Raw genomic sequence first — 16,164 nt, forward strand, 5'->3', positions numbered from 1 at the left:
GCGTGCCGTGGTGAACAAGGGAGGAAAAAGTGAGGCTCTTCCAGTGTCGTGAATGACATGTGATGCCAACTGAGGGCGGGATGACTCAGGGCAGAATCCTACCTTTGTTTCCTACCCTTCATGTATCTGAGCCAGAACTATACCACATCTATGCAGTGTTATTTTTAACATGGCAAGAATAACACGTATGGCTGGCTATCATTTGTGATGGAAGTGTGAAATGAACAGTTTTGAAATCTTCATTTAATGTTAAGCACGATTTTCACCTTCTTGTTCTTTCTCAAAGATACAAACGCGAAGAGAAAGAAATGACTCGGCCAAGGAAAATAAAATGGTTTTGAGAGTTTTATCAGGTTAATCTATGCCGCTTGTTATGCCATCCGTTTTCACAAACTGACAGCTGTGTTACATCTCATTTTGCATGTGCACATGTATTTATGGGTGGGTGAACGTGCAATTCTGTTACTAGTGATAAACATTGAGCTGTTGACATCTCCAGAGCATGACCATAATATATGTAGTGAGAAAAAAGAGCTGTGTAAATGCTTTTAAAAGGGACTTGAGAACGTTGCAGAGATGCAAGGTTCTAGACGGGCATCGAGGTGAGCCAGTGGGAAGCATTCACTTCCCAGCGCTCCTGCACAGCCAAAGGTCATCCTGTGGCTTCAGTCCAGCGCCAGGACCTCCGCTGCTGCTCGTTTCCATCGAAATGGCTGCGTGCCATTTCCACAGGTGACAGTGGGAGTGGTGTGCCAAGCGCCTCTAACACGGACCACATGCGTCGGGGATGCTTCCCTGTCCTCTCTGCAGGGGACAGGGACAGGAAGGTTGTCGCAGGGTTGCTGTCATCCGTCTTGCTAACGCACGCTACGAGGAAATGTTAAGGTATCCGTGAGCTGTACGGGTTTATGATGGAATTCCCTTCTTCTCCAAGCGCTGTAGTTTAATGCCACAGCAGCATTTCGACCCCGGGCTGCTTTACTGAAGAGCAGAGGAACGAAGGAAGGAGGCAGTTGAGCGCTTGGTGGATGCTGCTCGTTGCACACCCAGTTTCATGGCTGCCAATATCCGCTTTCAGTGTGCGGCGATGCTGATGCCGCAGCCTTGAAGCGTCGCCGCTCCCTTCAGAGCACAAAAAGCAGAGTTCCTTGGAGTGGGGAGCGCGGCTCATGTTGCAAGTAAAGAGTTGCTTTGACCCTGTGCAGGGAAACGGGCCCTGTCAGGCCTGGAGTACCGGCGCTGGGGAGTCATCCCCCAGGCAGCGCGGGCTCCGGTCGCTGGTTGGTATTTACGGCTGGGAATTGGTGATATGGCTCCATGTACAGGGGGCTGCAGGGTCTGAATGCTAAAATGCTCCGATGTACTAACAGCTTTATATTTTAATTTAAAATTAGTTCACATTGAAATGAATCATTTAACCCTTAATTCGGACCATGTTTTCATCTCAAACAGATTAGTCAAACAGAGGCAAAATTCACTTTGCTGTTGAAAAGACAAGTCACGTTTCTTTAAGCAATAACTACCATGGATTGCTACATGCATTTGTTTTTCTTCTGCTGAAATAACTTTCCCCACTCTGTCTCTGAGGCAGACTGATCAGTTGTAGTTTAAGGGACTTCATTTTCATACAGTTATGAGGACAACCGCAGTCCTGAAATTATTACCAGTAGGTGACTTCAATAAAGTCAGTGTGGCTCGCACTCAAATAAAAGAGATTAAAATCAGACTGCATACAGTTTTAAAATAATATTGCAGTTTGGAGTTATCACAGGATTCACTGGGGCCAACAGGTATCAGGCATCTGACTTGAGCCAACCTTCTTAAAAAGCAAAACCAGACAGCCTTGCTCTATGGTTTACATCACGTATGTAGAAACTCCCAAGGTTTCTTTTATTCTGTTCTAGCGTGCTGAGAGGTTTTTCTTCCCAGCCCATTGCATCTACATCCTCTCGCGTCATTCCCCCTTGTGAGGGAAGGGAAAATTTCTTAGCTTCTAGAAGAAAACATTGAGAAAAAGCAACTACTCTTCAGAGCTGCTTTACATGCTGAAATTACAGATTCTGGGAAGACTTCCTATGCTTGTCCTTTTATTTTCAACCCGACTGAAACCAAAGCCATGGTATTCACCTCAGAAAGCCAAACCTTCTTCCATCAGTTCTTGTCATCCGATTTTTCTGACATAAAAAATAAGAATGCCTTTTGACGTAAAGGCTTCATTTTTTTTCCTTGTATATATCAGAATTAAAAAATGACTAGGAAAAAAATAATAATAGTATGTATATTGCCAACATTTTGTATTGACACCTCTCTTTCCAAGCTTCAATTTCAAGTGTAATTGCATTTGTTTTTCTCCTTTGGGCTACACTTGTGAATTATCTAAAATTGGTCTGAGAGACAAAGACAGAAAGTGCGAGACAGCCTAAGGGGAAGACATCAGATGGGGCTGCCCTCACTTGGGCAGGAGGGATCCGACCGGCTCATCCCTCCCACCCTGACTGCTCACTCTGTACGGAGATAGCAGAAGCGTGAAATGATGAAATCCCTGCCCATCTGGGAAAGAAAAAAAGAAAAAGCCTCATCTCGTGCTTACCACGGTGCTTCCTGCATGCTCCTTGTTCTTCCTTTTTTCTCTGGCCCCACACCACCACCTTTTCTTAAAAGAGGTGTGTGAGTTTTCACCTGAGGGATGAAAGAGACGTTTTATAAATGGAGCAGTTTGGTTCCTTCCTTTCTCTTCCTGACCCCCCAAAATCTGTCCACTTTTTACAGAAACTTGTTTACTTATGTTAAATTCATTGCTATATTAAATTGTTGGTGGTAAGTGCTTTGGAAGTGTCCCAAATAAACAGTCTTACCATAGTTCCATCCTGTAAATGAATGCTTATGTGTAACAATGCTATGAATAAATTATGCTTAATAAGCAGTGGAAAATTGTGTCTTGTAGGAAGAACAACCAAAAGGTTCAGTTTTAAGTTATTAGTCTTTTTCCCATCTTTACATTAAACTAGTATATAAAATGATTCAAAAAATTTTAAAAAATCATCCTGTATGTATTCATAAATACATCTTTGTCTTGTGTATGCCTGCCCATAAACATCGAAATGTCCCTTCAAGGTGAGTAGGTACGGCTAAGCGAAACCGTTCAATACCTGGCGGTACGTTTCCTTGGGGAGTTTTGGCAAAAGTGCTGTGTGATTAGCTGGACGGATGTGGTGGGATGTTTATTCCTTAATGTGTGTGCTTAGTTACTAGTGCTGGTAAGGGCGGGATGGGCTCCTTGTCTCGGGGCCAGGGGTGGCCGCGCTGAGCCCAGAGACAGCGAAGTCGGTTGCGGCTCCTCCATCAGCTGGAGGAAGACGGAGAGGCTCGCTCCGGGTGCGGCACCTGCATCACGGGGCAGTAGTTGGGAGGGGATGAGGTTTGAGTCTGAAAAGGCTGCAGCAGTAACACCACCAAAACTAAAAAAAGCCAACGCCATTTCCTGCTGCGTTTTCTCCCAGTGGAGGTGTTCAGGAGGTTTCCTTTATTTCCGCGTGTTAAACAGACACCACCCCCCCGCAGCGCCCTCGCAGCCCGCAAGGAGATGGAGTCGCAAGGAAGGCCGGCTGCGGGAGCAGAGGCCGTGCCAGGCCAGGCGGGTGGGCGTTAGGCTCTGTGAACTTCGCCACAAGGTCGCTTTTAGCCGTCCTGCGTTGACGGATTGCTTGTTGGGCTCCCGCCTCCGAGCCTCAAACCCGGGGCTGTTTCCCCAGGGCTTGCAGGGGAGAACGTGGAGCGGGAGGTGCCTGTCCCAGCCGCTTTGCTCGCGCGGCGGCCGGCGCCCGGATTTGCAAGGGCTGCGACGTGCTGCAGAGGGGCTGAGGCGAGCGCTTCTTCCTGAAACCTTCTGCGCTTCCCACACTGGGTTCAGTGCAGCCTTGGTGAGGAGGGTTTCCTTTACTAAGGTGTTTCAGAATAGGACACGCTGCTGCCCGGGGCTTTGTTCTCTTTTGACTCGCCAGTGCGTTTCACTCAGGTGTTTGGCACCAGGAACTAATCGACAAATTTGCCGAACCCAGATATTCAGTTAGGTTTTGGTTGTGGACAATAACGTGGAAGCTGAACATCTGGTTTAATGCTGCAGCTTCTGTCTCTGCCTCGTTATTTAAAAAGGTGCTGGGATTTTTATTCTGACTTTTTTCCCATTTCAGGCTGCCCCATCCACTTTTCTAGTTGGGCAGCACACGAAAGAACAGGAAGGATCATACCGTGCATCTTGGCTTTTATACTGCATTTATGAATCAGTTCATCTCCATAAGCAAAACCGAAAAGTGTGTCCCTGTTCAGGCTTAGGCTAAGACAGGTGAACCCTTTCTTTTGTCTTCAAATTAACATTTAAATCGGTGACAGGTCCAGGGTCATTTTATCTAAAATTGACTGTCTAGGCTCCAGACACAAAAAGAAGTCATGTCTGGTTTTTGTATAGGTCTTTGTTTTTTTTTAAAACATTATATTGTCAATGAGAATATCATTGGGGTTTTCCTAGTGTGCTTGTGCATTAGGCAGTGTTTGCTGAGATACCACAGTGTAGCAAAAGGTGAAGGTGTTTTAAGGTGTGCTCCCTTTTGTTACGTTGTCTGTGTGTGTTCGGTTGTTGTATATCTAAGTACAGACCTGCTCGTGACCAGTGTCAGCCAGAATGATTTTACTTGGTAAATTCCATTTGGAGAAGGACATATGTCTTGGAGGGAAGCAGCAGCTGAACAGTAGAGCCTGCTGATTTAGATCTGGTTTTGGTCTCTTTTTTTTAATTTTATTTTCAGATGGTGAGATCATCTTAGTGGAAAGAAGTCAACATTGTTATTTCACTGCATGGGTTTTTCATAAAAAGTTATTTGCTTTTTTGTTCATTTCTGTAACTTATTTCAAAGGCCATTTTCTTCTGATGCAAACGTGGCACTGAATCAGCCTAAAATGCAGCAGGAGCCAAAACAGAGAGAGTGTGCCAATGCTAATGAAACACCACTGCCCAGAGTTTATCAGAAGCTGCTTTTGTGGGTGCAAGCACCATCCCTAGAAGACCACATTAACGCAAAAAACATCCTCCCTGTAAAGACTATGCAGGTTCCTGATACTTGCTCAGTATCAGAAGCAGCTCACTGGGCCTGATCCACGGTCCTTCAGAAATGGGAAAGATCTTTTCCTGTTCAGGTTATTTCCTTGGCTTGAGCTTGCTTAGTTATGCTGAACTGAACGGACATAGGTTACAATTACTATGCCCTTGTAAGCAAACCTTGGCAGCAGAGAGAGGATAAAGTTAGCTGCTTGCGCAGGGTCAGGCCAATGTTTTGGTAAATTATCCAGAAGAAAAATAAGTGAAGTTCTCAAGACGCAATATAGAAAATGTTTCTTCTTAGTGGTGTGGTGCAATACGCTGTTTGGTTTTCCAGGCAAATTTAAATACTAATCCAAGTTGATGCATGAAGAGCTCCATTCTACCAAGAGGTTTTATTTCCTTCAGCTTTCTTTTATGAGAGAAACCCATATTTTAGACCATAAAAGTCTGCAGAAGTGATCTGCATATGGATAAGTTCCAGGGCAGTAACAAAGTCAGGTGTTAAAATCGAGGAGATGTCCATGGAATTTAAAAGTATACTCCTGTTATTTTGCAGCTTGTCGACCTGGCTTCTACAAAGCTTCTGCTGGCAACGTGAAGTGTGCCAAATGCCCACCTCACAGCTCTACCTACGAAGATGCATCTCTGAACTGCAGGTGTGAAAAGAATTACTTTCGCTCTGAGAAAGACCCTCCATCCATGGCTTGCACCAGTGAGTAGCATCATTATGCTCGGGGCTGTCATTCTTGCTCCTCCATCTGTATCTCAGCAGCTTGCTTGCTTCCTCTCACGTCCCATTGCAGTCAGCCATCCACTGCCTCCCATGTCTTCTTCCATCTTGGACAGGCTACCAAATATCAGTGGGCTGGGATTATGTCTTTCTATTTTCATTTTCTCCTTCTTGTTCTTTGTCAGACTCAAGAAGGAGAGCTAGGATTTTTAAATTGCTACCAACATTTTCAGCACTCAGTCCTGAACTGCACCCTGACGGTTCTGTCTGTCTATAAGAAAACATGATACTTGATAGTCTAGGTCTGTAGTCCAGTGAAATATTTCAGGAATCTCTACGGGAAATAACTAGAAGAGTTTGGTTATTTATATTTTTCACTTTTGTATTTTTGTGCCTTTGTTATTCCCATTTTAGAGCCCTACAGAAAATCTCATCCCTCTGCTTTCATGTTTCCTTTTGTAGGACCACCATCTGCTCCAAGAAATGTTATCTCTAACATCAATGAGACATCTGTTATCCTGGACTGGAGCTGGCCTCTTGACACTGGAGGTCGGAAAGATGTCACTTTCAACATAATTTGTAAAAAATGTGGAGGAAACATCAAGATGTGTGAGCCCTGTAGCGACAACGTGCGATTCTTACCCCGTCAGACTGGACTCACCAACACCACAGTGACAGTAGTGGACCTTTTGGCACATACCAATTACACTTTTGAGATTGATGCAGTCAATGGGGTATCTGACTTGAGTACACTTTCCAGACAATTTGCTGCTGTCAGCATCACAACTAATCAGGCTGGTGAGTCTCTTTCTGATTACCCTTCCTTTGCTCAAAACTACTGAGATGTATGTACCTTTGTTTCCTTTCCCTATTTTACAAGAGTTACTCTGACCACTCATGTGCTAGGGTAACTAATTGACTTGAATATACTAGTTAAAGTAAAAGCAGAAGCAAACTCAGTGTGTGTTGCTGTCAAAGGACCTGGCAGCATGACTGTTATGATTAACTCCCAGTCCCCAGTTAATAGTCTCTAATAGCAGACTTGTATGATTCCTTAGCCAGAATGTGTTTTATTAATAAAACCAGATTTTAATAAAACACTCATTTCAATAATCTCTAACATAAATTACTGTAGTAATCTTAGTGATTAATTTTGATTAAATAGAAGTGAAAAAATGCTTTGATGTTAGACACATAAAAAGCTAACATTAAATTAGAGAGGTTTAAAAAAACACTGCTTTTTTTTTTTTTCTCTTCCTTTACAAGCTGTCTCATGAACTCTGAATTATTGCCAACATGATGGGGGTGTGGAGCCGAGTACTGAAATAGGTCCTGGTGTCATAGTTGATAGTGTGCAAAACGACTACTCGACTTCTGTGAAGACTTACTAAAGTCATCGAGACCCTGTTTGAGCACAGCAGTATGCCCTGACTGTCAGATCAGGGCTTTTGTCACGGCTGTGCTATTCTACCATTTGCTTCTCGCTTGACAAGGTTTCATTTATCTGAAAGATGTGAAGAATCTAGATTCTTCTCTAGCATTTGTTTAGGTATCATTTTGTTTTGGAGCAATGTTTGCCAGTGAAGAGAAAGACTAGATTCTGAAATTTCTGTAGTTCTGCTCCATGTCATTCACTATCAGTAAGCTTTGTACTGAAAGCATGTGTGTGTGCAGTAAGTCTGCTCCCACCTCCTCCCATCCCACACCCTATCCCCAAAATACCTACATTTCTGTCGTCTTCAAAGCACAAACCGAGTGAATGTTGTTCTAAATAGATGTCCTCCTAGTGAGCTATCTTATTGCAATGTTTTTCACATAGACGATACATCTCTCTTCTTCACAGATCACAGATCAGCTTTGTTGGGAGGCATAAAAATGTGATAAGACTCTTTTCTGACAGCAGGCAGTACATTTCCAAACGTTCTGGAGGACCATCTAACTATGCAGTAGGGAGACAGATGTGAATTTACCCAGCTGAAACATCTTCTCATGATCTCTTTCTCATCTAGGCATTGACTTAACCTCTGAAACATGCATTTTATGTCCCTTCCAAACAATTTGCTACTATTATAGTTACATTTTTTGGATACTTGTGTCAGCGACTTGAGCAGCCTTTATTTAGTTGCTCTTTTTCTTCTGTTTTTTAAATCTGAGATACTGCCTTTCAGCCTGTTCATCACCATTGCAGTTAGAAATTACCTGGGGACACTCCATAGCGTGAACTCTGTAGCATCAGTGAAAGGTATTTCTCTGCGGAGGCCTCCTGCTTTGCAGGGCCCTTCCCCAGGGCCCAGGGACGGCTGCTTTTGCACCGCGGTGCAAGATGGATTTTGATTTTGTTTCAGAACACGCAGTTCCTGTGACGTGGCAGAGTCAATGCGTTTCTGACAATAGCAACTTCATTTAATGCAACACACAGGCTGCTTAAGCAATTTGTTCCTTTGTTTGTTTTCTACTTTCACGCATAGCCCATTTTTGCTAAACTACTTTTAGGTGGTGTGGGTTACTATAGGCTTAATTGTGCTATCTCTTGATCATGCCGATTGATTTACTATACTAGAATTCCCCTAGACATTCTACAGGTTGCTGAAGTTAGACCTTAAATATGTATATAAGTCATCTTTTAAAGCATATTTACAAAAATGCAGTTTCTCTTGCATTCCCTTCCTGGTTAGATCACAAAAGGGATGCACCAGAAGCATATTTTTAGCTAATGTCATACTTAAACACCTGGGCAGGGGCTGGGGGGAGAAAGTCTGAAGATCTTACATTACATTATAATTAAAGGTTTAACTGGCAGGTGTTTCAGAAAAGAATTAAAGCACAGTTCAGCTGGATCTGGAAGAGACCAAAAGATTCCAAAAGCCAGTCATGACACTAGGGCTATTATTTGTGCTGTCTGACTTTAGGTACAGTCCTTCAAGGAAAGAGGTATCCACCAGTTGGATAAAGCTTTGGTTAAATGACTGAGCTCTGCTGGACTCAAGGAAGCAGGAGAGATGTGTTGCTTAGGGAGCCTGTTCTGTGGGGGGGGATCACATGGGGGGATGTGGTTCAGTACGGCAGGCCAGATGTGGGGGACAGAGCCCCTGGTAAGCCTGCGGAAAGAACAATGTCAGTCAGTAGGCTGTGAGTTTTGGAGAGAGGATGAAGAATAGAAGGTCCCTGCAAGCTGGATTTCCTCAGCCTCTCCTGAATCCAGGCTATTTCATTTCTGCCAATCTTTGAGAGACCCATACCCTTGCAATGGGTATGACAGAGTTGCAGTTTTAATCCTGGATTTTCGGTATCCATGTGCTTTTCTCAAGCACTGTCAGGGCCCATCCCAGCTTAGTGAAAGCTGTTCTGCAGAATGTTCCTCACCCACCCAAAACACTTGTTTTCAAGTATGTGAGTTTCCAAAAAGCCTGAGGCAGAACTGCAGAACATTTTATATTTTCTAATGACAAAAATGTCATGTTTGTGGTAATTCTCTTGGTGGTAAAAATCAGACATTGTACATCTTCAGATGAAATCAGTTCAAGACAGGAATTGGTTGGCATTGTGTTTGCTGGGTCTCTGAGCTCCAAAGACCTGCTTAAAATTGAACTAACATTTCTTTCCATGTTTCTCACCATACATTCTACATAGGAATCAATCACCAGCCTAATAGATCAGAATGTGTGTAGCACTAATTTTCTGTAATGCAGCAATTGGGAGATTTTCCAGAATGTGTTAAAATAAATTCAGCTGATATGTGGGGAGTCAGTCAGTTTGCACAGCAGCTCCATTTTTGTACGTAAACAGATTGTGTACACACATGCTTACACGTATTTGTAATTTACATATACATGTAGATATATACACACACACACAAAAGGAGTCACCTTAAATGCTGCTGAAAAATTTGCTGATACCTTTACAGTAACTCTAGAGTTTCAGAGTCTGTAACTAACAATCTCAATAAGATTTTCCAGAAGAGTTTTCAAACCTGGTCTAAAAGCAAAGAAGACAGGGAGGTGATTGGAGACAGCCAGCATGGCTTCACCAAGGGCAAGTCCTGCCTGACAAACCTAGTGGCCTTCTAGGATGGAATGACCACATCAGTGGACAAGCAAAGAGCTATGGATGCCATCTGTCTGGACTTCTGTAAGGCCTTTGACAAGGCCCCACAACATCCTTCTCTCTACATTGGAGAGATGGGGATTTGATGGGTGGACTGTTGGGTGGATGAGGAACTGTTTGGATGGTCCCCTCCAGAGGGGAGTAGTCAACGGCTCAATGTCCAGATGGAGATCGGTGATGAGTGGTGTCCCTCAGCAGTCTGTACTGGGACCAGTACTCTTTAATATCTTCATCAACAACATAGTGGGATCACGTGCACCTTCAGCAAGTTTGCAGATGACACTGAGTGGTGCAGTTAACACACCTGAGAGATGGGATGCCACCCAGGGGGACCTGGACAAGCTTGAGGAATGAGGCCATGTGAACCTCATGAGGTTCAACAAGGCCAAGTGCAGGGTCTTAGACCTGGGTATCAATACAGGTTGGGGGATGAAGGGATTGAGAGCAGCCCTGCTGAGAAGGACTTGGGGGTACTGGTGGATGAAAAGCTGGACATGAGCGACAATGTGCGCTCACAGCCCAGAAGGTCAACCCTGTCCTAGGCTGCATCCAAAGCAGTGTGGCCAGGAGGTTGAGGGAGGTGATTCTGCCCCTCTGCTCCACTCTGGTGAGACCCCACCTGCCGTGCTGTGTCCAGCTCTGGAGCCCTCAGCACAGGCAAGACATGGACCTGTAGGAGAGTGTCCAGAGGAGGGACACAAAACTGATCAGGGGAACAGCTGGAGCTAGAGGGCTGGAGCACCTCTCCTGTGAGGACAGGCTGAGAGAGTTGGGGTTGTTCAGCCTGGAGAAGAGAAGGCTCCAGGGAGACCTTATTGCAGCCTTCCAGTACTTCAAAGGGGCTTATGAGAGAGATGGGGACAGAGTGTTTTAGCAGGGCCTCTAGCAATAGAACAAGGGGTAATGGTTGTAAACTAAAAGAAGGTAGCTTTAGACTAGGTAAAAGGAAGAAATGTTCCACAATGAGGGTGGTGAAACCCTGGCACAGGTTGCCCAGAGGGGTGGTAGATGCCCCATCCCTGGAAACATTCCAGGTCAGGTTGGACGGGGCTCTGAGCAACCTGATCTAGTTGAAGGTGTCCCTGCTTATTGCAGGGGGGCTGGACTAGATGGCCTTTAAAGGTCCCTTCCAACCCAAAGATTCTATGAAAGGTGTGCCTAGTTGTCACTTGTACGGTTTGAAACATCCAGAGTCTGATTCTGCTGGTGCTGTGAATGCAAGAGGGATAATATATTTTACAGTACAAAACTGTTGTAAAGCCAAGATCCAGTCCCCTGAACTGAGAGAAATTCAGAATAATTTCAGAAAATGGATTGGGTTTTTTCTTCAAACTGTCTGGCCTGAGTTTTGCTGTGCTTTTATTGCATTTTGTTTTCCTTCCCTTCCAGTGAAGGTTAATGAGCAGACCTCTCTGCAAACGAAAAAAAGGTCTCTTGCAAAATATGGCTAGACGGGTATGACACTGCAATATTTCAAATTCTTGTAAGTCTACTATGGAAGTAGAAAAGGCACACATTTCTGTTTAATTGAGTTTGTTGATCAACCTCTTTGCACTGTAATACATGCCTTCAGTTGCCTCCTGAAGCATTGAAGCTTCTTTTGAAGCAATTGAATATTGAAGCATTCTGCTGCTGCCCGAAGAAAGCTCTCATCTCACGTCAGTATGTTGCACCACGCAGATGTTACCTCCTAATAACACCAATCAACCCTGGTTAGAAAGGGTCACTGGCTGCTATGGGAGAGGGTATGAAATTTGGTACCCCTGGAGGTGGCATGCGAATGGTGACTGTGCCATGCAGAGAGGCTGACAGCTGTGCCACGCTGCCTAGCTTGTTGCTAGCGTGATCAGGTGTCAGCACAGATATTCTAGGTTCCCTGGGTTTTCTGAATGCAGTTTATGGGCTTTTTTTAAGTGCATTTATCTGTAAAGACCAGGAAGTTGTCTCTTCCTTGGAGCTTTATAAACAACCCAAAGGGAAAAGACCACCAGTTCACATCAGGGCAGTTCTGCATTTACTGCCTTTGGGCTGCAGTGAGCAGAAAACTCACACTGGAGCCCAAGGAGGTTTTAAGTGGAAATAGGATGTGGAATTCACTGAAGAAAGACTAAGGTTTGGTAGGGACAACACAATCCTGCTACTGGGTAATCAGTTTACAGAAATGAGGGAAGAGGTTTTCCAATGCAAAACACAGCCCTTGGGTCAGGGACATCTATGAGTTGAATGTATTTTGCAGATTCTGCCTGAGAAAGTAACAGGTTTTCTGCCCTATCAGTGCTTTTATGGTATCACATGCTGTCATACAGGTTGTAGGTACATGCTGGAGGCCAACTGGCTGGAAAGCAGCTTTGCAGAAAACAACCTGGAGGTCCTGGTGGAGCAACTGGGACTGCAGTAGGAAGAGCACTACCAGCAGGTCAAGGGAGCTGATCCTTCCCCTGTACTCAGCACTGATGAGGCCACATGGGATGTTTCCAGCTTAGCCCTCGCTCAGTATGAGAGAGACATGGATATACTGAGGCAAGACCAGTGAAGGGTCACTAAGATGGTTAAGGGAGAGGAAGGTCTATCATATGAGAAGAGGCTGAGAGAGGTGGGACTTCCCAGCCTGAAGGAGAGGAGGCTCAGGTGGATCTTATCAATGTATATAAAGGCCTGATGGGAGGGTGTAAAGAAGACAGAGCGAGGCTTTCCTCAGTGGAGCTTAGTGACAGGACAAGAGGCAAAGGTCACAAATTGAAATGCAAGAAATTCTGTTTAAACGTAGGAAAAAAACTTTAAGTGTGATTGAGCACTGGAACAGCTGGCCCAAAGAGATTGTGGCATCTCCATCTGTGGAGGTATTCAAAACCCAAATGCCCAAGATCCTGAGCAACCTGCTCTGGATGACCCTGCTGAAAGCAGGGGGTTGGAGTAGGTGATCTGCAGAGGCCCCTTTCCATTTCAATCCATATGTGATGATTGTGTGCAAAGAGGATAGCGGCAACTGGAAGGAGACGAGGTAAGGGACTGGTCAGTAATTACAGTCCTCTTTAAACTCTGACCTTTTCCTTTGTGTAGTAAGGCCTTCTCAATGAAATTTGAGGGAGTAAGTTCCCCATACACTTGCTCAGGTTGGAGAGAGAGTGAATCTGTGGGCGCAGAGGGGCAGTAAACCTCAGTATCCCTGCTTCAAAGACATTCAGGAGAATATTGTTGATTTTTTTTTTTTAATTTAGCAATGATAACCTCAAAGCTCTTACCATTTGTCACCTCACATAAAGTTCATGCATACATGAAAATGGAAAACTGCAGCAGGATTGCCTTATTTTGGAGAATAGCTCTGTAAGACTAGATGGCTTTAAAGGGGGAGATTTGATTTAGTTAAATAGCCTGTGAGTTACCGCCTCCTTCCTAAGCTTTTTCATCAGAGAACCTGCAGGATCCAGTCTTATTCATCTGTGTATTGTACAGCATTATTGTATGCTATGGTACTATAGCAAACAGCCATGGTGCTCCCTCTTAGTCTCAGCAATGAGTAAACAGAGACCTACTTTCCACTAACTATCTTTCCCCGTGTGAATATTAGGATGCCTGATTGTGGGGGGGAAGCGGTTTTAAATTGCATATGAGCATTTCAATTAAACTACTGCAAACCTCTGCATAGTCACACTTGTGTTGCTCTAAGAATTAGTTTTTTTCCTACTTTTTCATGTTAAATTAATTGGGACACTCTAAAGGAAGAGTGCCCATTTTGGGATTTGAACTGATCTGAACAAATTAGCTCATAAACAAATTTACATTACAGTGGTGCAGTTTTACTATGGAGACGGATAATTTATGTTTGAAGATGTCTTTGGGCTTCCTAACTGTAAGAACTGTGTAATCTCTAGAATATTAGAGAGCTTGTTTATTGTTCTATCTTTAATTTCTGTGTACCATATTCAAATGGGTCTGGGTCACCCTGTAGGGTAGCAAATCCAGTTGTCCAGGTTAGACCAGAGGAGCCACAGGAGCAGAGCAAAGAGAATGAGCAAAATCAAAACCTTGTACAGGGGAGGTGGGAACAAGAGGGTTAAGTCTGTGACCCTCTTTTTGTAACAGCATTTTCCTAGATGGAGCAGCTATTCCATGTCAAGCTGAATTTTCTGTCTCCAAACCCCAATTTTTCATGTGTGTCTTTCCTGAGCTCTTACTTACCCCTTCTATTATTTCCAATATGATTTAGTGTTCAGGGTTCCAGCAAAATAATTATTGTCAACAAAGTTCAATGAAAATAATTACATTTTCTGTATTTTCCAAATATACCTATGCTGATGCCCAAATCTTTTTTTTTTTTTTTAATACCTCAGGTCTTTACTGCATGCCTGCTTGATAGACTCTTTTCTTTTAATCACTAAAAGCACAGTGTAACAGCTTTAAATGTAGTTTTATGTTTGATTAGTTCTTAAGGACTTAAGGCCTTGTAAACCAAGGTCTCAACAATGCAGCTGCAAATGGTGGTAGCAGCTGAGTTCAGCTACGATAAGCCAGTGTCAGTACTAAATCGATTCCAGAGTTTTGTACTGTCACATATCCTGGCATCAGGAGAGGAACAAAGGGGACATGTTACAACAAGAGACTCCCTCAAACTCTGCCCTCGGTTCAGCCCAGCTCTTCCATACAATCCATACAGGATTCAGATAGTTACCAAAAAAAAAAAAAAAAAAAAGAAATCAGAGTATAAATAGGAATCTCTGTTTACCTGCTGTAGAAAGAAATGCAACGGAAACACGGGAGGCTTTTTGTGGGATATATTCTACCTAGAGATGTCAGTCTTTTCCTAGTAACTATAGAAAGTGATGATGCTCCTCAATTAAGTGCCTAGAAGTGCATAAACCTGAGTTTTGGTCCCGCCACAATTCAGTTGTGCACTTGCAAAATGTTGATTCCTTTCTCTGTATGGCTCTTTTCATATAAGAAGCTTAAAGAGAATAACTGCCCCTGGATACAAACTGAGGCATCTACGCATAGCTATAGTATAAAGAATAGCAAACCCCCAGATATACGGTATATCGTCTCTGGCTTCCCTAGAAGAGCAGTACTCTGATCTCAGGAGTCTCCTCCTTTTATCTTTTGCATTTCTAAAGCCCACAAAGCAGAACAACTCATGTAGCCTGTTTAATTGTCTTGCTTAATCGTTTAACCCGTGCATGAAAAGGTGTAGGAAAACAGATGACCGCAGAAGAAGCGTGTGCACTTCTGCATGGCAGTATCGGGTCTGGAAGTTGACTCAGTAATCCATTTTTCTCTCTCATTTTTTTGTGGATTAATGAACAACAATATGGTAAAAACACATCAACCAGATATTCTCTCCAGGTCTAAGCACACAGCCCAGTCTGTTACATACATTGAATCAAATTTATTGTTACTTGTCTTTCTGTCTCTTTCTTAAATGTATTAGCTGTCAAATCTAGCGGTTTTGAAACACAGAAGGGATCAGTTTGTTTAAGGAGAAGGTAATCCATAAGGTACTATGGAGTTTTTGTAAGTAGCCAGGATGACAATTGTTCAAAAAACTTGAGAACAAAACTGGCTGCTGGGTACAGAAATTGGGATCATTGCGAGGAAAGTCTTAAGGGGTAGACATAGCTGGTTTGTAATATCTTGATCTACATGTGTCATTTGTAGATTGAAAATTTCAAGCCGTCCTTTAGTTTCAGCATGGGGGGATAAACATTTAAAACAGAGAAAGAATCATACGTTTTTCAGTAATGTTATAAGCAAAGACTGACTTGGCTCCCAGGAAAATTTGTTAAAACCTCCTCAGAACTAGAATTTTATTTGCCTGAAATCTGTGAATTCAAGGGAATGAATTCAGCACCAAGTTGATTACCAAGCTTTATTTCAATCTATGTCTTTGATTACTTTGCGGAGACTGGGATGCTATTTCTATGTTCGGCCTTTATTCCATTAAGCTAGACTGCACTGTCTTCATCAACCCACAAATGATGTGTGATGCTCCCTGTTTAAATAAAATCCATATTTAGAAAGGGTTGCATGCATTTTACAGTCTGTATCCCAAGACAGGTCCCTTAAGTAGATCTGTCTTCTAAGAAAGACAATTTGAGAAAACCACAGATGTTTTGTGCATGATATATTTCTTTCTTTCCCTATGGTCCTTATAAAAAGGACAAGAAGATAGACTTATTAAAAGTGAGCTAATGACATGATGTAGGGAGCCTCTGGTTCACTGACTGTTGTTACAGCTGTGCCC

The 16,164-nt window shown here is 43.4% G+C and overlaps 1 protein-coding gene across 1 annotated transcript; it reads left to right on the forward strand.

The window, feature by feature from the left end:
- The first annotated feature begins 5,570 nt into the window (after positions 1-5,570).
- Positions 5,571-6,895, forward strand: LOC104620936 (ephrin type-A receptor 3-like). Its single transcript, XM_010287299.1, has 2 exons — positions 5,571-5,807; positions 6,288-6,895. Exons 1-2 carry the CDS (start codon positions 5,795-5,797, stop codon positions 6,665-6,667), a joined length of 393 nt encoding a protein of 130 aa, XP_010285601.1. The 5' UTR covers positions 5,571-5,794; the 3' UTR covers positions 6,668-6,895.
- The last annotated feature ends 9,269 nt before the right edge of the window (positions 6,896-16,164 follow it).

This window comes from Phaethon lepturus, unplaced genomic scaffold (assembly GCF_000687285.1).
Source record: "Phaethon lepturus isolate BGI_N335 unplaced genomic scaffold, ASM68728v1 scaffold12615, whole genome shotgun sequence".
NCBI classification, from domain to species: domain Eukaryota; kingdom Metazoa; phylum Chordata; class Aves; order Phaethontiformes; family Phaethontidae; genus Phaethon; species Phaethon lepturus.